At 39.7% G+C, this 22,304-nt stretch overlaps 4 protein-coding genes across 4 annotated transcripts in view; all 4 read right to left on the bottom strand.

Moving 5' to 3' along the window:
• LOC107668668 (zinc finger protein 836-like) overlaps positions 1–1,397 on the bottom strand; it is a 66,519-nt gene extending 65,122 nt beyond the window's left edge. Inside the window, exons 1-2 of the mRNA XM_016460626.1 lie at positions 1,337–1,397; positions 908–1,036 (exon numbers count right to left, since the gene is read on the bottom strand). Coding sequence (XP_016316112.1) covers positions 908–1,036 — 129 coding nt within the window. The 5' untranslated portion in view covers positions 1,337–1,397. The remainder of the gene's footprint in view (positions 1–907; positions 1,037–1,336) is intronic.
• A 992-nt stretch (positions 1,398–2,389) lies between these two features.
• LOC107668667 (zinc finger protein 37-like) lies at positions 2,390–5,399 on the bottom strand. Its single transcript, XM_016460624.1, has 4 exons — positions 5,344–5,399; positions 4,658–4,825; positions 4,040–4,439; positions 2,390–3,348 (listed from the first exon to the last, which is right to left on the bottom strand). The coding sequence occupies exons 2-4, from the start codon at positions 4,823–4,825 to the stop codon at positions 2,390–2,392; spliced, it is 1,527 nt and encodes a 508-aa protein (XP_016316110.1). The 5' UTR covers positions 5,344–5,399.
• Positions 5,400–8,064: 2,665 nt separating this feature from the next.
• On the bottom strand, positions 8,065–14,412 carry LOC107668673 (zinc finger protein 391-like). Its single transcript, XM_016460629.1, has 4 exons — positions 14,344–14,412; positions 13,419–13,586; positions 11,898–12,591; positions 8,065–9,362 (listed from the first exon to the last, which is right to left on the bottom strand). The coding sequence occupies exons 2-4, from the start codon at positions 13,584–13,586 to the stop codon at positions 8,587–8,589; spliced, it is 1,638 nt and encodes a 545-aa protein (XP_016316115.1). The 5' UTR covers positions 14,344–14,412; the 3' UTR covers positions 8,065–8,586.
• Positions 14,413–14,937: 525 nt separating this feature from the next.
• The window catches only part of LOC107668675 (oocyte zinc finger protein XlCOF6-like), a 10,178-nt gene continuing 2,811 nt past the window's right edge, over positions 14,938–22,304 (bottom strand). The window contains exons 2-4 of the mRNA XM_016460632.1: positions 20,109–20,796; positions 16,494–17,253; positions 14,938–16,053 (exon numbers count right to left, since the gene is read on the bottom strand). Coding sequence (XP_016316118.1) covers positions 15,627–16,053; positions 16,494–17,253; positions 20,109–20,796 — 1,875 coding nt within the window. The 3' untranslated portion in view covers positions 14,938–15,626. The remainder of the gene's footprint in view (positions 16,054–16,493; positions 17,254–20,108; positions 20,797–22,304) is intronic.

The following is a 22,304-nucleotide window of genomic DNA, read 5'->3' as shown; positions in this document are numbered from 1 at the left end:
CTCTCACGCTGAAACTCCGTTTACTTCACAGAGCCGTAGTTCACTGAGAAGCTATGCAAACAGCTGTCATTATCGCGAACGATTTCTTCGATTTCATAATCACGCAATAAAATCGTCTGCCATTTTTTGTGTAACTTGTCAGTGAACTACGGCTCTGTTGTTTGTAAATTTAAGAATTTGACTTAAAAGATGATGTACACTTTTAGAAAAAATGGCTTTATAAAGGTAAAAATGCCCATAAAAGGTAAAAATCTATTTAAACTTATTGGAAAAGATTAATTTCCATCAATGCTGTGAACTGACCACACAGAATATCAAAAATGTAAAGAGTCAGCTGTCCACGGTGACAAAATATTGTCAAATTATCATTATCGATAAAATCCCAGAAAATATTGAGATATCATTTTTTGTCAACATTGCACACCCTAGGCTAGATATTTAATTCTTCTTTCTTGCTTAGTGATTGGTACACCTAATTCACTGATCATCCTAAAATAATCTTTTATCTTAGAATTAGGTTTTCTCAACGATAACAAAAAATATGCATCATGCATATAAAGTGTTTTTTTTTTTTTGTGAAGGGGGGGCTGTTGGTTAGGGTGACCCCCCAAGAGCTTTGACACAATTCGAGCACTGGTTATGTGCATTAATTTACCATATGTTTGCTTTTATTCCACTTGTTTGAAAGATAATTTTTCCAGAAATTGTTTCTATTTCTAAGTATCCTATTATTTATTATCTGTACAAGAGGTGGTCAAAAGACAACAAGAAAGAAAAAGAAGATTGATTGATGATTCTCCCTAAGATTTTCTTTGAACTTGGAACATATTGGACCAAAATCAATCTGGTAAGCTTCCCAGTGACCCCATTGGGACAGTCTAGTGGTCAAAATGTCCTTCTCTCTTGCCTCCAGTGAAGCCACCTCTTTCTTCAGCTGACAGATTTCTGTGATGAAATCCTCAATATCCAGCATGGACAGATCAGTTCCTACTGATTTACAGCAGACCACATCCACCTGCGCTTTCATGCTCAACATCTGAACACACACACATGATTATTAAAGACGCATTTATAATGAACTGACACTGATTTAACCTCAAAATGATTGTTTACATACGACTGAACAAGAGCTGAACTACACAGAACTGACTTGTTATTGAAGAATACATGAGAATATTATCACATATGTTTATTTCAGATGTTTCAATATTGAGCCAGCACAAAGCTGGACATACCTCAGATATTTCAGATATTGTCAGATTTCTACACTAGCGTTAGAAAAATAACGACATCCACGTATAAAACAGCTAAAACACATTAATAGCGTAACACTTACCGTCTGAGTGCTCGGTCTCCTTCCTTTCTTCGGTGGTTTTACCGGAGAACTAAAGATCGTCAGATCGCCTCCTACAGGACGAGCGATAGAGAAGAAGAGAAGAAACGACGCTCCCGCTGCTGTGTGGAGGGCGGCACCAAACCTTATTTATTTTATTTCTAAAACACTATTTCAGTGGCGTTGCCAAGAGATGTATATAATATATCCATTTCATATGATTAAATAAAGTAATCGATCATGTTAGTCAGCCGGTCAATCAAAATGACCGTTAATTTTTGAATTACGCGAGTTGGCGGCTTTCTGGAGGACAGGACAAGAGAAAGCGCGCGCAGAACCAGAGAAGCGCAGTAAAGAACACAACAGAGAGAACACTGTAAACTTGCATTTTTAATTGTATTACACTGCTTTACTGTAGGCTGTGCTGAGGTGTTATGAATGGTTACTAGTAATACAGGCTTAAATCCCATTGTGTTCATACAGACAATCAAGGCGCTGTAAACTGATTTGTTAAAGTCCCAAATCAAAATTGAAGTTTTTTGGTATTAAGTATGAATATGTTAGCCTTAAGGTTATCTATAAGCTTTGTGTGCTCCAAAACAACAACCAAATTCATATTTAAAAGATGCAAGCATTAACTTACAGTCTGTTGTTACCACCAATATCAACCATTTTTATGTCACTTGAGCTTCTCAACTAACTTAATCTGTCCAATCAAATGCTCTCTAGAATCTGAAGTCCTGCCCCCTGCACTATAAATAGATGCTGAAGCTGCAGCTGAAATCAGTCACTTGTTCACGGAATTATTATGGTGAATGGCACCTAGTGCACTATGTAGGGGATAGGGAAGGATCCCAACAGTGTATGCTTTTGATTGGGGCAAATTAAGTCTGGTTTGGTGTTAGTGTTACAGCACGCACACACATATCGCTGAGGCCGATGCTGGAGCTGGAACCGGTGCTCAGCCAAGAGTGGCACTCGTTCAGAACTAGCTCCCGTTTCCACCGGCAGGGAGCAGAACCCTCTACGTCACCAACATGTGACCGGAATAGCTTGTTATTCTCTTGCAGAAGGAAAGTGTCTCTTCTGCCGACCACTGACATATTTAATTGCTGTCAATTTGCCTAGGTACGGTTTCTCTCCGGTGTGAATCCTCTCATGGGTTTTACAGTGAGTTGAAAGATGGAAACCTTTCTCACAGTGTGAACACTGATACGGTTTGTCATCAGAATGCATTTTTTGGTGTAACTTTAGAGAAGCTGAGCTTATAAAAGGTTTTCCACATTCACTGCACTGATAGGGATTCTCATTGCTGTGTGTGAGTAGATGGTTCATCAGATCTGATCTGAGACTGAAGCTCATCTCGCAGTGAGGGCACTGATACAGTTTATCAAAGTGTTTTTTTTGGTGTAACTTTAGAGAAGCTGAGCTTATAAAAGGTTTTCCACATTCACTGCACTGATACGGATTCTCATTGCTGTGCGTGAGTAGATGTGTCTTCAGATTAGATCCCTGGCTGAAGCTCTTCTCGCAGTGAGGGCACTGATATGGTTTTTCACCCGTGTGAATTCTCATATGACTTGAAAGATCTGGGCACTTGTATGGTTTTTCACCTGTGTGGATCCTCTTATGATTTGAAAGATCTTGTTTGGTTCGGAAAAACTTGCTACATTCGTTGCACTGAAGAGACTTTTCTTTGTGTGGCTTTATATGAGCTCTCATATTATTAAGAGTGGTGAAAAAATCCTTCCCGCACTGTTCGCAGCGAAACTCCTTCTTCACGCTGTGCTCTTTTGAATGAAGTGTTTTCTCTTTGAAGGTAGGAAAACTGATGTTGCATATCTTGCAGGTGAAGTTATTCTGTTCTGTGTGTTTTTTCTTTCTGGCATGTCTTGTTAAATGACACTGTTTGCTGAATGTTTTTCCACAGGTGGCACAGGAGAAACTCTTCTTTGTTCTTTGCTCTTTGGATGTAGAGGCAGTTTCTCCATCAGAAGATGAATCAGCATTCTTATCTGAAAGAAACAAAATATTTACACAATATAATTTTGTCTATAACTTTGAGTGGAACAATCAGCCAAAATAAATTGAGATATGTCTTATTACAGTTGTCAAACTGCAAAGGCTGTGATTTAAAGGGGTCCTATTATGCTTTTTCACTTTTTCAACTTTAGTTAGTCTGTAATGTTTGAGCATAAAAAAGATCTGCAAAGTTACAAAGCTCAAAGTCCACTTCAAAAGGAGATATTTTATTTAACAGAAATCACTTTTCAAAAGCTACAACGAACGACTCGTTTGGATGACAACGCATTTTTTCCGGGATTTGTGATATCACAATTATCGACGAATGGGACGAGACCTGGTTGAGCTGCACGAGAGAAGGCAACGAGTGTTATCACTATGTTGGAGACACGCTAGCTTTCCCAAGGCAGACAACCTTAGAGTGGTTACAATCATCCGGGTTTAAATCACACTCAAATTTATTTGATTTTGACGCAATATTTACACTGAAGCTCGCAGCAGGAGGCTATGGTAAGGTGCATGACATTTCCCGCAGAATTCAAATCAAATTGGCAGAATTCACAACAAATACTGCTCCACATGGATTTAGGACTGTACATGCATAATACACATGCATAATATTTTAACAATTTTAAAAGAATTATGTCAATTCAGTATATCTGGTCATTAAAGGAAGAAACATACCTGAAGGAACAAAGTCACCATCGTCAACATCATCATTATTCTCAGCATAATCATCTTCATCATCATCATCCCCATTATTCTCATCATCACCCTCCTCTTCCTCATCACGGTGTTGTTCTTTCTCTGCGGTGGTTTCTTCTCCTCTGCTCTCTATCAGGTTCCTGCAGTCCACCAGTTTGACGGAGCACGTCTTCAGCGGCGTCTGCAGCATCTGCTGTTCTCCAGCGTTACAGTCAGAGGTTTGATCAGTGGATTCATGATCCTGAGCGTCAGTATAACAGAGTAAAGTGAGGCTGAGCTCTGAGTCCTGTGTGTCTCTGGATCTCTGATCTCTGACGCTCCAGACTGAATCCTGAGCTTCTGTCCCATCAGTCACACGCACTGAAACCTGCTCCACATCCTGACAAACACATCACAGATAAACACTAATAAAGAACAAGCTGCTAATATTAGCCTCATTACTCAGCAGTTACCTCTAGTGCTTATATTGGTGAGTAGTTCGCATATTTTTGGTGTTGACTTAATTTGAGATGGTGATAACTAAGAAATGAGTTTGTTTTGTGAAAGAAGTCTCATTGAGTGACTGAGCTGAAGGATGAAATGAAGAGCTGCTCAAACCTCTCTGTTCAGTTTGTCTCCTCTTTCTCTCAGCTTTGCCTCCAGTGAAGCCACCTCTTTCTTCAGCTGACAGATTTCTGTGATGAAATCCTCAATATCCAGCATGGACAGATCAGTTCCTACTGATTTACAGCAGACCACATCCACCTGCGCTTTCATGCTCAACATCTGAACACAAACACTTCATGATTATTAAAGACGCATTTATAATGAACTGACACTGATTTACCTCAAAATTATTGTTTACATACGACTGAACAAGAGCTGAAATACCTAGAACTGACTTGTTATTGAAGAAAATAACATTTTATTTTAGAGAACATTCAGAAATATTTATCTCAGATGTAGATGTCTTCAGGAGTGTTTGTTTCAATTCAACATTGAGCCAACACAGAGCAGGAATATTATCAAATATGAGATGTTACGTTTCAGATATTGTCGCATTTATCTAGCTTTGAAAATTGTTAATATAAAAGCTATTGTTTACTACAAATCTCATGGTTAAAACTTGGTCAATGTAGTAAAACGGACATTTGTTATGGTTACGATCGTTATTTTTTCATTAGACGAGCGGGCGAGGAAAAGCTTCATTCAAGCTCATTAAAACACAGAGGCAGAAAAATAAGAATAGCATGCAAGTAAACATCTAAAACACATGAATAATGTTAACCAGACTAAACACCTACCGTCTGAGTGCTCGGTCTCCTTTCTTTCTTCGGTGGTTTTACCGGAGAACTAAAGATCGTCAGATCGCCTCCTACGGGACGAGCGATAGAGAAGAAGAGAAGAAACGACGCTCCCGCTGCTGTGTGGAGGGCTGCACCAAACCTCATTTATTCAAACCTAATTTCTCTAATTAAAATGCCGTTCTGTTTCAGTGGCGCTGCCAAGAGATGGATATACTATATCTTTACGAAATTACTCACTAAAGACATAGACAATCGAATGTTAGTTAGTCAATAAATAGTCAGTAAATAGAAATGACCGTTAATTTTTGAATTACGCGAGTTCGCGCCTTCTGTGGGAGACCGGAGAAAACGCGGGAAGAATCAGAGGAGCGCAGAGGAAGATATCTATCAACCTTATTTTTCATTGCAGAAGTAAGCCATTTTCTGTGAATGTGCGAGACGTCCAGTTCATTCGCCGCTGTAGGGAAATATCAAGAAAGTTCAGTAACTTTTACTTTTCCTGCTGTGATATTCCAACCATTTGTATATGCTTGCAGACAGTATTTCTCACAGTGAGTGTCATGGCGGACGCCCAAATTAAGGTGAGAAGATGTGCCATTTTCTGGGGACACGTCCTGGCCAGGATGTTAAAAATTGTCTAAAATAACCAGGTTTGGCTGTTTTTTTGTTCTTTGCTTTTGAAAGCATGGAGCCGTCTGCTGTGCTCTCTATAGCTCTCACGGTACTTAGATATCATACAATCAGTGGTGCCGCTATGGTTTGTGGGCCCCCTGAACAACATTTTTACTCAGGCCCCCCTCGGTAAAAATCGTATTCCAGGCCCCCTCAGTAAACATCGCAGTACACACACACACACACACACACACATATATAAACAAAAACGTTTATTTTGGATGCGATTAATCGTCTGAACAGCACTAATAAAAAAGTAAATAAAAATGTCTGAATGTGTTGAGTGAGCAGTTGAGCTTTTTTTTTTTGTTTGCGTATTAATAATAACAGACTTACATATGTCTGAAAATGTACGACTCCTGTAGGTTACTGTTGATTACAATCGCCATCCATCAAAACTTTACTGGTGAGATACTGGTTTGCTTCATTCAGCCTCCACAGACTAGTCCTGACTTCAGCAGTGGCTTTACTAGGGGCAATAGAGAAATCACTCATTTTGGACAAGATTTAAGGATGTTGATTGGCTAAATTTTATGTCATGTCTTGAACATGTTTACAGCAGTTGACTAAACTGCTAAATAAACCCACCTCCTAATGGCGATTTCTTGATCGCCCCAGAGCTGAACTTGAGACTGACAGACAGAGGGGACATTTATGAAAACTGTATATTTTCCTATAATATCGTATCATACAAACATCAATTTATACAATTTATAATAAAAATAATAATTTTATGTATGTGGCTCAGGGAGGGTGGTGCTACAACGCCTTCTACTGGCCAGCCACCATTGGTTTTGGGTAAATGTAATGGCTCGGTTCCACCTAGCGGTACCTTTCAGTACAGTACGATACACAATTATTCCTATTTCCATTGTCAGATGTACCAAACCGCTATTTTTGGACCCTTCTGTTGGGATACCTAAAGGGTGGAGCTAGACTCACTACAGAACATTGATTGGTTGACTAAGAATCGCGACTTGTGCATGCTACAAGGGAAATTAAGCCTCTTCTTCACTCGTTTTGCCATGCTGCGCATGCGTGTTGGGCTTGTTTACATCAGAGTGTGCATTGATCGCTACTTTCCAGCATACCCCACGCCTATCAAGTAAGGTACTGTTGGCGGTGGAAATGCAAGCCAGATCAAACGAGCCATAACAGGCAGGCTTTGGTCTCATTTATCTGTTATTTATTCCACAGCAAATAGTTTGCTCTGAGGGCAAAGTCTTATAACGTTATATTCTCTATAAAACTGTAATGCTGTATTTCAGAGTGCTGCCTTTGTACTTTTGACAGAATTGCTTAGCAACTTTTATGATGGAGGTTGTTGTTTATTACATTTTATTCAATAAATAATGTTTTATATAAATAATAATAGTATTAAATCATTGTATAGTATTGAGAAACGGTGTGTGTTTGAGATGTTGATTTTAGATACATTGTTCCACCATTAGATGGCGACAGGAGACTGTTTTTATGAGTGAGTCAGCAGTAAATACTTTAATATTGAAAGAGACTGAAACAGGGTTGTAAACAAGGAAGTTATTTTTACTTTCAACAACAGCTTGTAAGAAGCAGCCAACAAACACTGAGAAGCGCTGTCATCGGAAATCACCCTTAACAGATGAAAGGATTGTACGACAAAGAAATCGCTTTCCTCAGCAGACATTCAAACAAATGTTTTATTGTGAATATGAGATTGAGCTGAAGAATGAATGCTGTATCAGATTCAGGTATTCACACTCTGAGTCAAACTCTCTCATAATACTCAACTCTGCATAATACAGTGAGCTTTTAATAGTGTTTTCTAATTAGTAATGGAGGCTTGGAAAGGACGAACAGGTATAAATCCCCATAAATGCACACTTTATTTTTTTTTATGTAGCACTTTATACAGTTCACATTTTATCAAAGCAGCTTTACAGTGTTAAACAGAATAATGTTTCAATAATGCAAAAAAAATCAACTTGGCTGTAAAGCAGCTCTAAAAAGAGGACAATAGTAAACAGTCAATTTTTCAGCTAAAGTCAGTTCATTGTTGATTCAGTGATGTCATCATCATCCAGCTCAGTTCAAAAATCCAATATTAGACACTGATCTGCACATTGCAGTGAATATTTAATCCAAATAATTTATTTCTACCCAGTAAATAATGTTCGAGAGACATTCTTGTTTTAGGGTTTATTTTTTACAACCATAAAACAATGTTCCCGTAGCACTAGTATATGGTGTTTTTTTACACAACCTAAAAATAATTACATGATGAAACTATGATGATTTTTGAGCAGCGTGTTTCTTCTGGTGCGTCTTAAACCCCCATTTCAAAGCAAATCTCTCACCGCAGATGGAGCAGCAGAAAGGTTTCTCTCCTGTATGATGTCGCTCATGGACATTCAGGACGTCTAAACGAGTGAAAGTCTTGTCACAATACGAGCATTTAAAAGGTTTTTCACCTGTATGAATCATCTGGTGCATTTTTAAGTCACCTGCCTTCAAATAGCTCTTCCCACAGTCACTACAGGGATACGGTCTTTCTCCCGTGTGACCTCTCTGATGAACTTTGAAAGCAAATTAACTAGCAAAGCTCTTCCCGCAGTCGGAGCACAGGTACGGTTTCTCTCCGGTGTGAGTCCTCTCATGGGTTTTCATGTGACTCGGATGACAGAAACGTTTCTCACAGTGTAAACACTGATACGGTTTGTCATCAGAATGCATTTTTTGGTGTAACTTTAGAGAATCTGAGTTTACAAAAGGTTTTCCACATTCACTGCACTGATACGGATTGTCATGGCTATGCATGAGTAGATGTCTCTTCAAATGAGTTCCCCGGTTGAAGCTCTTCTCGCAGTGAGGGCACTGATGTGGGCTCTCATTGCTGTGTGTGAGTAGATGTCTCTTCAGAGCTGATCTGAGATTGAAGCTCTTCTCACAGTTAGGGCACTTGTATGGTTTTTCACCTGTGTGGATCCTCTTATGATTTGAAAGATCTTGTTTGGTTCGGAAAAACTTGCTACATTCGTTGCACTGAAGAGACTTTTCTTTGTGTGGCTTTATATGAGCTCTCATATTATTAAGAGTGGTTAAAAGATCCTTCCCGCACTGTTCGCAGCGAAACTCCTTCTTCACGCTGTGCTCCTTTGAATGAAGTGTTCTCTCTTTGAAGGTAGGAAAGCTGATGTTGCATATCTTGCAGGTGAACTGTTCTGTGTGTTTTTTCTTTCTGACATGTCTTGTTAAATTACACTGTTTGCTGAATGTTTTTCCACAGATGGCACAGGAGAAACTCTCCTTTGTCTTTTGTTCTTTGGATATAGATGCAGTTTCAGAAGACGAACCAGCTTTGTCATCTGAAAGGAACAAAATGGTCATAAAATATCTAACTATTTCTTTAAATTCTAGAGCTGGATGATCGGTCAACATAAAACTGAAATTATCTAGTGCATATCAAACTGTTATCAAACTGCAAAGGCTGTGATTTAAATAAACACAAAGTCTGATGTGCAGCGCTGTGATATTTCTAGTGTTGCCAGATTGGGTTGATAAGTTCCAGCCCAAAAGCTCACCAAAATATTCACTGCCAAAAGACTGTGATAGAATACTGTTGTGATGACAACCAGGGACCATTTACCACCTTAAAAGTAAATAACAACAATGACAAAATAAAAATTATAAAAATGAATCAATTTCCCTGCCAGGTAAACAATACAACAGCAAAACGTATATCAAAACGAGGCAAATACAGCAAAAGAAAATCAGCGAATATGACAAAATAATGTTTCTACCCAAATTAGAATTATTAAAGAACGCCAAATATTTGCAAGAAATAGTAAAAGAAATAAACATACTTCCCTGTGAAGCACACATCATTTATGCCATCAGTAAGAACAGGCCAAATGAAGTCCAGACGAAAAAGGCCAGAGTATAAGCGATCAGAATAAGCAACGTAGTTAGTCCAACAAGCAAACTTTCTGAGTAGACAGTGACACGCTTATGCACAAACCAAAACAATAATACAACAATAACAACATTCAGGCATGTGATCAGCTAAAGACAAAAAAGCAGGAAAATCTGACCACACCCCAAGCCATGCCCCCAGCACTTATTATTAAAAATATACATTTGAACACATTAAAAGATATATCTTAGATTGTTATTATACATACTATTGTACTGTAAAAAAGCATTATGTAATAATCATGATAATATACATACATGATAATAATAACATAATATAATACAGTGTTTCCCAATCTTTTTTTAGTTGCGGTACCCTTTGGAAATTTTAACAAATTTGTGGCACCCTACAAAATTTATTTTGTCACAATACTTGAATTTCTAACTTCGATACGATACCTTGAAAAGTATAGATATTCGGTACAGCAGGGAAGAACTGCAGAATATACTCTCATACAGATATTTTTAATATTATTAAATTTTTTGTCCATCAATGGTGGCAATCAGTAGGCTAATTTCTAGGGCTGGACCAGAATATTCGATTATTCGAATATTCGTTCAGTGGTTGGCATTCGATTTTCAATTTTGATATTTGAATATTCTTTTTTTTTCTCGAACACCTGGCATCCCCCGCGAAACGGTTCTCATTCGCGCTTGAATATGAATCGCTCATTCACCATGAGTGAACGTCATGATTCAGTTCATCTGGAAAAGACAAAAATGCCGAAGACCTCAGCTGTGTGGGAGCACTTTAAATTGAGTGAGGACAAGACAAAGGCAGTGTGCCAAATATGCGATTTGAAACTGGCCTACCACAACAGCACATCAAGTTTGAAAAGTCACCTGAGTTCTGTAAGTAGTACGCCTATAGTATATTGTTGGTGTAAAAAAAACGAGCTGCTTTTATCCATGTTAATCAGTAATTTTACACGTGATAAAAACGTGCACTTATGAATTTTTGCCCATATCGCCCAGCCCTAATGCTAACCTTACTACAAGAGTTGTTGGACAAGGAGCGCACCCCGTCCACACTCATGGCAGCGATGGCAGCGAATCATTCCCTCGAAGCTGGCCAGTCAGTCTGCAGAAACAATGTTACATTTCTGAGGGGAGCTCGGAGATTGAACCCGCCTCATCCTCACACTGTGCCAACTTGGGACTTGTCTATAGTCCTCAGGGCCCTACGGGGCTCTCCCTTTGAGCCGCTCCAATCAGCTGTGGCCCTTTTCACTTAAGACTGCCCTCCTTTTGGCTTTTTCATTGGAAAAGCGATTGGCTGACTTGCAAGTGCCATCAGTCCTTCCTGAATTGAGTTTGGACTAACGACTGCAGAGTCGTCCTCAAGCCAATTTCTCTGAGATAAGGGAACGAGCGTTGCGTAAGTTGCCTTGCTATATCTCTGCATACCAATAGTTGACTGTCACGTCAGTCAAAAGATTCTGATGAAATGGCGCTCTGAGCCGAATTATATAGAGGTCGCGGCTCTGTGTAGTTAATGCTGCTCCATGTGAAAGCCCGCACGTGATGGAGATTTACCGCTGATTACAGAACCGGCTTTATTGACAAGATGCGCATTAAATATTGCATGCGATTTATCGTGCAGCCCTAGTTAAAACTGATCCCAAAACTGCCCAATTTTTTTCCACTCACCCAATCCAATGTTGACCCCACACAATCAAATTCAAAACCACCCAACTGGGCAGAAATTCACTCAGTCTGGCAACACATATTTTATCATGAGTGCAGCTCATGATTTGTAATTCTCAATGTCTCAAATTGGCAGAATTCACAACAAATTCTGCTCCACATAAACTTAGGTCTGTACATACATAATATTTGTACAATGCATTAATAATTTGGTAACTCTGGTTAAAAAAAAAAAAGTAGAAACCTGGTCATAAATTCTGGTCATAAAAGGAGAAACAAACCTGAAGGAACAAAGTCACCATCATCATCATTCCCATTCTCATTGTTCTGCTCATTACTCTGTTGTTCCTCTGCGGTGGTTTCGTCTCCTCTGCTCTCTATCAGGTTCTTGCAGTCCACCAGTTTGACGGAGCACATCTTCAGCGGCGTCTGCAGCATCTGCTGTTCTCCAGCGTTACAGTCAGAGGTTTGATCAGTGGATTCATGATCCTGAGCGTCAGTATAACAGAGTAAAGTGAGGCTGAGCTCTGAGTCCTGTGTGTCTCTGGATCTCTGATCTCTGACGCTCCAGACTGAATCCTGAGCTTCTGTCCCATCATTACCATCATTCTCATCATCTTTATCATCATCAATCCAATAATCATCCTCCTCTTCCTTGTTCTGATCTTCTTCCTCATCACTGTGTTGTTGTTCTTTCTCTGCGGTGGTTTCTTCTCCTCTGCTCTCTATCAGGTTCCTGCAGTCCACCAGTTTGACGGAGCACGTCTTCAGCGGCGTCTGCAGCATCTGCTGTTCTCCAGCGTTACAGTCAGAGGTTTGATCAGTGGATTCATGATCCTGAGCGTCAGTATAACAGAGTAAAGTGAGGCTGAGCTCTGAGTCCTGTGTGTCTCTGGATCTCTGATCTCTGACGCTCCAGACTGAATCCTGAGCTTCTGTCCCATCAGTCACACGCACTGAAACCTGCTCCACATCCTGACAAACACATCACAGATAAACACTAATAAAGAACAACCTGTTGATATTAGCCTCATTACTCAGCAGTTACCTCTAGTGGTGGTTATATTGGTGATTAGTTAGCATATTTTGGTGTTGACTTAACCTGAGATGCTGATAAGAGTTTGGTGTTAAAGAAGTCTAATTAGGGCTTTTCACACTGCGCTGTCGTTCTATACACCGCTTTTAACCCCGGGTAAAGAAACATTTCACACCTGAAATTTGAAAGCGGTGTTAGCACCGTTTTTTAACCGGGGTTAATATGAAACCCTGCTCCGAAGCAGGGTTAGCACCACATTTGCAGTGTTAACCCTGCATTGCGGTGCTAAGTTTGTTCAGTGTGAAACGGAGCGGTGTTTGCTTGTTGCTGCTGGACGCTTGGCAACAGACAGCCAATCAGAACTTGAGCAGCGAGGCTCATGTCACGTCAGTAACAGGAAACGCGAGTCGTGTAAACAGCAGCCGGTGAGAGAAAAGTAAGAAATGTCAAAAGATGGAAAGCGTGTGAACTGGAGTGATGAGGAGGTTTGTCTTTGTTTTCTTGCCTTTGTGTGTCTCATGAGGCTTAAAACGGCTAAAGACCTATAAAGTGACATTTTTTTTTAATAACTGGCAAGACGCAGGAAAAGCCGTGTAAACAGGTTGCCTGCTGTTCATCCAATCAGTGACACTGACACCGCAAACATGCAAATAAGAACGTTAACCCGGGGTTTAGGAATGTACAGTGTGAAACGTCTGTGAATGAATACCCAGAAAAGCCCTATTGGGTGATTGAGTTGAAGGATGAAATGAAGAGCTGCTCAAACCTCTCTGTTCAGTTTGTCTCCTCTTTCTCTCAGCTTTGCCTCCAGTGAAGCCACCTCTTTCTTCAGCTGACAGATTTCTGTGATGAAATCCTCAATATCCAGCATGGACAGATCAGTTCCTACTGATTTACAGCAGACCACATCCACCTGCGCTTTCATGCTCAACATCTGAACACACACACACACCATGATTATTAAAGACGCATTTATAATGAATAAACACTGATTTAAACTCAAAACTGAACTACATAGAGCTGACCTGTTATTAAAGATAATACAATTTTATTTCAGACAACATACAGAAATATTTATTTCAAATGTAGATGCGTTTAGGAATGTTTGCTTCATTTCAACATTGAGCCAGCACAGAGCAGGAATATTATCAAATATTATAATATGTAATATTACAAGCATATTCAGATGTCAAATTTCTACTAATTTCTCCCTAAACTGTAAGAACCTTAAAAGCCGGTTTCACAGACAGGGCTTAGCCTAAACCAGGATTAGGACATAGTTCAATTAGGACATTTAAGTAATTTTTATAAATGTGCCTTACAAAAAAAAACATTACTGGTGTGCATCTTGAGACAAAACAAAGGCACTGATATATTTTAAGATCAGTCAGTGCAAGTTTCTTTCATTTGAAACAGCTCAGACTTACATTTAATCTAGGACTGTCTGTGAAACCGGGGGTACAAGCATGTAGCATTGAAAATGAACCATCGTGTTAATATTACATAAAACTATTGTTCACTACTACAAGTATCATGCTCAAAACTTGGTTACTGTAGTAAAACAATAGGGTTACTGTAGTGAAAAACCATGGTGATTTTTCATAAGGCGAGCGGACGACGAAATTCATTAAAACACAGAGACAGAACAATAATAAACAGATAAACATAATGTAAACAGATTAAACACTTACCGTCTGGGCGCTCCAGTATTTTTTTCTTCAGTGGTTTTACCAGTGAACTAAAAAAGAAAGTTACAGTGCCCCCAACAGTACAAGCGATGGAGCTGAACAGAAGAAAAGACGCTCCGGCCCAGAGTTCACCAAACCGGTATATAGAAAGAAATGTTGTTCTATGCTCTTTTGGTTGATTCGTGAATGTCAGTTTCCACTTTCCACACTTCATGAAGCAGCACAAGACTTTTCAACTGCAATAAGAGATTTTTTTAGCAGCACATCAGCATATTAGAATGATTTATGTAGGGTCATGTGTTTTCAAATAGAAAACAGTTATTTTGCACTGGAATAATAATTCACAATATTACTGTTTTAGTGTTTTTAGTCTACAAGAAGGAGAAATTAAGCAAGTCGGCCACAAACACGCTACTCGAGACAAACAGTAACACAAACTTACATCTTTAATTGCATTACACCACAATTAAATTACACAATTACACTGTTTTTTTACAACCATAAAATAATGTTCCGGTAACACCGCAAGGTGTTTTTTATTTTACACAACGTAAAACTAATTACTGATTAATGATGAAGCTATTGTAGGGGAATTTACAGTTAAACCCCAAGGACCAGGTGTGTTGAATGAAGACCAGGAGTCAGAGATGCCATTTGAAGAAAAATTTACTGAAGAAAATAGTTTACAGTTTCATCCGCAGAAGTCGGCTTCAATACTCAAGATGGAGTTTGTAGGCCGCTCTGCTTACATAATTGAAACAACAGTAATTATACTCTAACAGAGATCACTAATTACGTCAATACATAGGTAAGCAAGATTCTGGTTAGTCGAAACATAGATACACTACAGAAAATCTCCACACATGGACGTAAAACTTGAAGCATATCTTCTAGTGATTATTTTGGTGACAAGTGATCAGAGGTCAGACGCAATAGGTCTCTCCAGAGACGTATATCGGATACCCTGGACATTAGGGTGACGGCAAATGACGGTTTCCTCCTAGGGCTGTCTCCGCATCTAGCTGCAAATACAAACACTCGCACACATATGCAGAGAACACTTATCTGTACTTCAAGGTTGCCGGGCTCTGCCCTGAATCTGATCAAATATGGTTCACTACACGCACAAAATGAGAGCAGCTTCTTAGAGAGTAAAAAGGCAGACTAAAGCCATATTCAACTTATTTTCTAACATGGATAAATGTAACTTTGATTAATAATTATTCAAGAAGAAACAAATATATACATTATGAAGGTCGCGATGTCTTCAGGATTCCACTCCTTCACTATGATTCTGGGGCAGCGTGTTTCTTCTGGTGGGTCTGAAAACCCCATATAAAAGCGAATCTCTCGCCGCAGATGGAGCAGCGGTAAGGTTTCTCTCCTGTATGATGTCGCTCATGGACATTCTTGGCACTTGCTCGAGCAAAAGTCTTGGCACAATGTGAGCATTTAAAAGGTTTTTCTCCTGTATGCGTCCTCCGATGTATTTTTAAGTCACTTGGCTTATAAAAACTCTTCCCACAATCACTACAGGAATACGGTCTTTCTCCTGTGTGAACTCTCCGATGAATCCTGTACGAAAATGAACTAGCAAAGCTCTTCCCGCAGTCAGAGCACAGGTACGGTTTCTCTCCGGTGTGAATCCTCTCATGGGTTTTTCGGTGAGTCGAATGATGGAAACGTTTCTCACAGTGTGAACACTGATATGGTCTTTCATCAGAATGCATTATGATTCTGGGGCAGCGTGTTTCTTCTGGTGCATCTGAAAACCCCATTTAAAAGCAAATCTCATGCCGCAGATGGAGCAGCAGTAAGGTTTCTCTCCAGTATGCATTCGTTCATGGATCTTCAGGTAACCAGCTTGAGCAAAAGTCTTGTCACAAAGTGAGCATTTAAAAGGTTTTTCTCTTGTATGAGTCCTCCGGTGCACTTTTAAGCCACTTAGCTTATAAAAACTCTTCCCACAGTCACTACAGGGATACGGTCTTTCTCCTGTGTGAATTCTCTGATGAACTTTGAAAGCAAATGAACTAGCGAAGCTCTTCCCGCAGTCGGAGCACAGGTACGGTTTCTCTCCGGTGTGAATCCTCTCATGGGTTTTTCGGTGAGTCGAATGATGGAAACGTTTCTCACAGTGTGAACACTGATACGGTTTGTCAGAGTGTATTTTCTGGTGTGCCTTAAGAGAAGTTGAGTTTTTATAGGTTTTTCCACATTCACTGCATTTGTATGGCCTCTCACTGCTGTGCGTGAGTACATGTTTTTCCAGAGCCGATCTGAGACTGAAGCTCTTCTCGCAGTGAGGGCACTGATGCAGTCTCTCATTGCTGTGCGTGAGTAAACGGTTTTGCGGCCTCTCATTGCTATGCTTGAGTACATGTTTCTTTAGATCTGAACTGACGTTGTAGCTCTTCTCGCAGTGAGGGCACTGATGCGGTCTCTCGTTGGTGTGCATGAGTAGATGGTTCTTCAGATGCGTTCTCTGGGTGAAGCTCTTCTCGCATTGAGGGCACGTGTATGGCTTTTCACCCGTGTGGATCCTCTTATGAATAGAAAGATTACTAATGCTGCGGAAAAACTTGTTACATTCGTTGCACTGGAAAGACTTTTCCTCGTGTGTCTTCATATGAACTTTCATATTATAAGGAGTGGTGAAAAAATCCTTCCCGCACTGGTCACAGCGAAACTCCTTCTTCACTTCGTGCTTTTTTGAATGACGTTTCCTCTCTTTGAAGGTAGGAAAACTGATGTTGCATCTCTTGCAAGTGAATTCTTTCTGTTCTGTGAGTTTTTTCTTATGTCTCACTAAATGACCGTGTTTGCTGAATGTCTTTCCACAGTCCGTCACTGTCCATCGCTCTTTGGACGTGGAGGCAGTTTCTCCCTCAGAAGATGAACCAGCGTTGTCATCTGAAAGGAACAACATTTGCATAAATATCTAACTACTTCTTTAACTTCTAGAGCTGGACGATCAGTCAAAATAAAACTAAATGCAGTTGTCAAACTGCAAAGACTGTGATTTAAAAGGTTAGTTCACCCAAAAATGAAAATTAGCCCATAAATTACTCACCCTCAAGTCATCCTAGGTGTATATTACTTTCTTCTATCAGACGAACTGGTTTTCCTTTGCTAAAGTAAGGAAACTTTGCTTCCTTTGCTCCTGTTAACAAACGTTGGTTTTCATGAGACTCATGCGCAGCGCAGTGTTAATTTCATCAATGAAGACGAAAAATATTCATTAACGAACATTTTTTCTGTGACTAAGACGAGACGTTGACGAGCTAAAACTAATATCTGATGATAAAAACTATGACGAAATTTATGCCGCGTCTTCGTGAACAAGACGAGACGGGACTATAATGTTATTTGAGGACTACCAGACATTAAAAATACATCCTATAGGCTACTGTCTTGTCCTTCAAAATGTGCTTCCCTGTCATTGGATTGCAATCGGATGAGGGGCGTTTGCATATCTAGTCTCAGTATGGCAGCCGCAGTGGGTGGATAGACTACCAAAATGCAAACTAGCGATCTGAAACAAAGGCCTCAGCACCCGAAGGGGTAGGGATAAGGTGACCAGTCGTCCCGTTTTTCCCGGGAGTCACAATTCGTTGTCGATCAAATTAAAGTTAGTGAAGGCGGGATAGGCGGAATCGCGCTGATAGGGCCTCAGCACCCGAAGGGGTAGGGATAAGGTGACCAGACGTCCCGTTTTTCCCGGGAGTCACAATTCGTTGTCGATCAAATTAAAGTTAGTGAAGGCGGGATAGGCGGAATCGCGCTGATAGAAGTGCTCTCTCGCGCATGCTCCTCTTCTTCAGTTCTCATATACAGCGCGCGATCAGTTCCCAGTGCTCAAATACACACACAGCAGTCCAAATGTCTATCGTGTAGAGTATCTCACGTAAATACAGTCGGTTATGGATTAAGTAAACGTAAACAGGTGGGTGAAAACTGAGCGTGTGTCAGTATTACATACATGACTTCCGTCTTAAAGGGACAGCATTCATAATTAAGTACCTATCCGTGTAATTAATGTTAACCAACAAAATATGATAAATAAATATGTTAAGTAAACCTACTGTATCTGAAAAATGAGTTTAATTTGTATCTCTTTCATATTTGTCTTATTGCCTTATTCTGCTTATTTTTCAAAAAATTATAAATATTATAATTATATATATTATACTGTATATATTATATATGAACAACTATAATTTTTATAAATTGCTCCCTTTTCACTACTGTTAAAGGATAGTTCACACAAAAACGAAAATTGTCAATTTATTCAAGTTTTTCCAAATTCAATCCTTGATTCAAATTTCTCATAAGCTTAATTGATTTGGTCTAAAGAGAGAAGAATTAATTACTATTTTTGTTTGAAGACTACATATAAAACAGCTACCAAAAAAATGTTGGTAACTGCAGTTTGACTAAAAGTTGACAAAAATGCAATGACTTTCCGTTGACTAAAACTATGAAAGACTCAAATGACTAAAATGTGACTAAGACTATTAATTAAGCATTTTCGTCTTATTAAGATAAAGACTAAGACTAAATAAAAAATACCTGTCAAAATTAATACTGGCGCAGCGCTGAACTCATACGTCATCCGCCCGGAACTGCTTCCGTGTACAACTGTTGGCGCAAGCTAGATTAAAGTGATTATTACGTTTTGAATATGGATATTTTTCTTACAAAAACATATTGATTCGCTACAGGAGGCCTTTGTTCACCCCCCGGAGCTATGTGAGACTTTTTATTATGGATGGGCGCTTTTTATTTCACTTCTTTTGGACTGATGCACTGCAACACCCGCTGAGTGCCATTAAACAGCTTGAAAGATCAAAGACAATTTTTAATATAACTCCGACTGGATTCGTCTGAAAGAAGAAAGTCATATACACCTAGGATGCCTTGAGGGCAAGTAATTTATGGGCTAATTTTCATTTTTGGGTGAACTAACCCTTTAAATATTTACAAAGTCTGATATGCGACACTGTGATATCTTCAGTGTTGCCAGATTGGGTCGACAATTTCCAGTCCAAAAGCTCACCAAAACCTTCTGTAAGCGCCAGGTATAGTTCTTTTATTTTGAACACATTTTTTGCGTTAACTGCGGCACCTGGTGGTGGTGGAAGTAGTAAGAATATATCATCTGTTCACCTGTGTGTTGGGTAGAGAGGGGGTGATGGGGGAAGTCTTATTTTTACTGACTGCTAAAAGCTAACGCTGTTTAATGCCATTTATCATGACTTTTGGACACCATTTCGAATGTATTGCATGCACAACCTTGTTTGTTTCTCATGCAAATAAATCTACAAAATCTACAAAACGCAGTCTTTGGATCCATGATCATCATCAACAAGCGCGTCGGACAAGTTAGTTTCCTCTACTCAGCCTCTCGGCGGCAAAATTTATGGTTTTCAAGATATTCACGTAATACCTTCAATTAATCGTTTATTCAAACCTCTTTCAGCAGCTGTCCTGGTACGCACATGATGGACAGGAGTCGTAGTCTCATATTCAATTTTAATTCAGTCATTCAGCGGTTTTCTGATTTCAGAGTTACAGTTATTTACAAAGAGCCTTCAAGTCATCTCCTACAACAGATGTAATCCATGTTTTGAGAGCCGAGTCAATCTCTCACACGCTTTACTGTACATACTACTTATAATTATGTCACTTTGGCATGTACAGCTAAAAACCTGTCACTCGTCAATCATCACATTTGCTTTTAATGGAAACAACAGGAAGAAACATACCTGAAGGAACGAAGTCATCATCATCAACATCATCATTCTGATCTTCATCATCCTTATTCCGATCATCATCATCACTCTGATCTTCATCAACATCATCATCATCCTTATTCTGATCTTCATCATCATCATCATCATCCTCATCCTTATTCTGATCTTCATCCTCATCACTGTGTTGTTGTTTCTCTGCGGTGGTTTCTTCTCCTCGGCTCTCTATCAGGTTCCTGCAGTCCACCAGTTTGACGGAGCACGTCTTCAGCGGCGTCTGCAGCATCTGCTGTTCTCCAGCGTTACAGTCAGAGGTTTGATCAGTGGATTCATGATCCTGAGCGTCAGTATAACAGAGTAAAGTGAGGCTGAGCTCTGAGTCCTGTGTGTCTCTGGATCTCTGATCTCTGACGCTCCAGACTGAATCCTGAGCTTCTGTCCCATCATTACCATCATTCTCATCATCTTTATCATCATCAATCCAATAATCATCCTGCTCTTCCTCATTACTCTGTTCTTTCTCTGCGGTGGTTTCTTCTCCTCTGCTCTCTATCAGGTTCCTGCAGTCCACCAGTTTGACGGAGCACATCTTCAGCGGCGTCTGCAGCATCTGCTGTTCTCCAGCGTTACTGTCAGAGGTTTGATCAGTGGATTCATGATCCTGAGCTTCTGTCCCATTAGTCACACGCACCTTCTCCAGATCCTGACAAACACATCACAGATAAACATTAATAAATAACAACCTGTTGATATCAGCCTCATTACTCAACAGTTATCTCTAGTCAGTGGCGGAAAATTTTCTAGGGCGCCACATTCAAAAATTTTAGAATACATCCCGGAATGATTTACCAAGTTCAAGACTAAGGATGATTCCTACAAAATCTATATTTTCTGCAAGCTTTTTTCAAGCTTTAAAAATATTTTTTGTATTTTTTCATAATTCACAACATATACAGTGCAACAGCAAAAACTGTGAGGAAAACAATAAATGTCACATTTGGTTAGAGCAGTGGTTTTCAGACCTGTCCATGAAGTACCCCAGCACTGCACATTTTGTGTCTCCCTATGGGGTCGTTTAAACCTGGTCACTTCATGCGTTTTGTCTGATCGGATAGCTATACGATCGTGAAAAGGCCAGGGGCCTCATGTATAAAACTTTACGTAGATTTCATCCTAAATGTGTGCGTACGCACAAAAGCTAGATTTTGCGTACGTACAAAAGTTTTCAGATTTATAAAGCCATGCGTATACCAGAACCTGCGCAAAATTCCCTTTGTAATACCTAGTCAGCGGAAGATTGTGCGTACGTGCATCTCCACCCCGTCTCCTCCCCAAAATAGCCATATATGGAGCTTACAATGCCTAGTTTTAATATGCATGATGTAATCTGCATATCATTTCCATGCATATTTCCATCCACGTGACACCATGTTTAAAGGGGTCATATGATGCGGTTTCAAGTTGTCCTTTCTCTTTGGAATGTTACAAGCTCTTGGTGCATAAAGAAGATCTGAAAAGTTGCAAAGACTAAAGTCTCAAATCCAAAGAGATATTCTTTATAAAAGTTAAGAGTCAACCATGCCTACCTAAAACGCCTCGTTCTAACACGCCCCCACATGTCTACGTCACGATGTGGGAAGATTTGCATAACGCCGCCCAAATTTGCACGCAAAGAAAGAAGGCGTAACTTTTATTCTCGCTGTAGTATTGTTGCTGCCGCCGCCATGTCGTGAAGGCACTGTGTGTTTCATTGTGAAAGAGAAACTACTTTGTTTGGCCTTCCAAGAGAGGACGATATCCGCTTCGTCATGCCTAGAGCGCATATGCACAAAAGCTAGATTTTGCGTACGTACAAAAGTTTTCAGATTTATAAAGCCATGTGTACGCCAGAAGCTGCGCAAAATTCCCTTTGTAATACCCAGTCAGCGGAAGATTGTGCATACATGAATCTCCACCCCGTCTCCTCCCCAAAATAGCCATATATGGAGCTTACAATGCCTAGTTTTAATATGCATGATGTAATCTGCATATCATTTCCATGCATATTTCCATCCACGTGACACCATGTTTAAAGGGGTCATATGATGCGGTTTCAAGTTGTCCTTTCTCTTTGGAATGTTACAAGCTCTTGGTGCATAAAGAAGATCTGAAAAGTTGCAAAGACTAAAGTCTCAAATCCAAAGAGATATTCTTTATAAAAGTTAAGAGTCA

The sequence above is a fragment of the Sinocyclocheilus anshuiensis genome, unplaced genomic scaffold (assembly GCF_001515605.1).
Source record: "Sinocyclocheilus anshuiensis isolate Anshui unplaced genomic scaffold, SAMN03320099.WGS_v1.1 scaffold156, whole genome shotgun sequence".
NCBI lineage: Eukaryota > Metazoa > Chordata > Actinopteri > Cypriniformes > Cyprinidae > Sinocyclocheilus > Sinocyclocheilus anshuiensis.
This window is presented reverse-complemented; position numbering and strand designations above follow the sequence as displayed.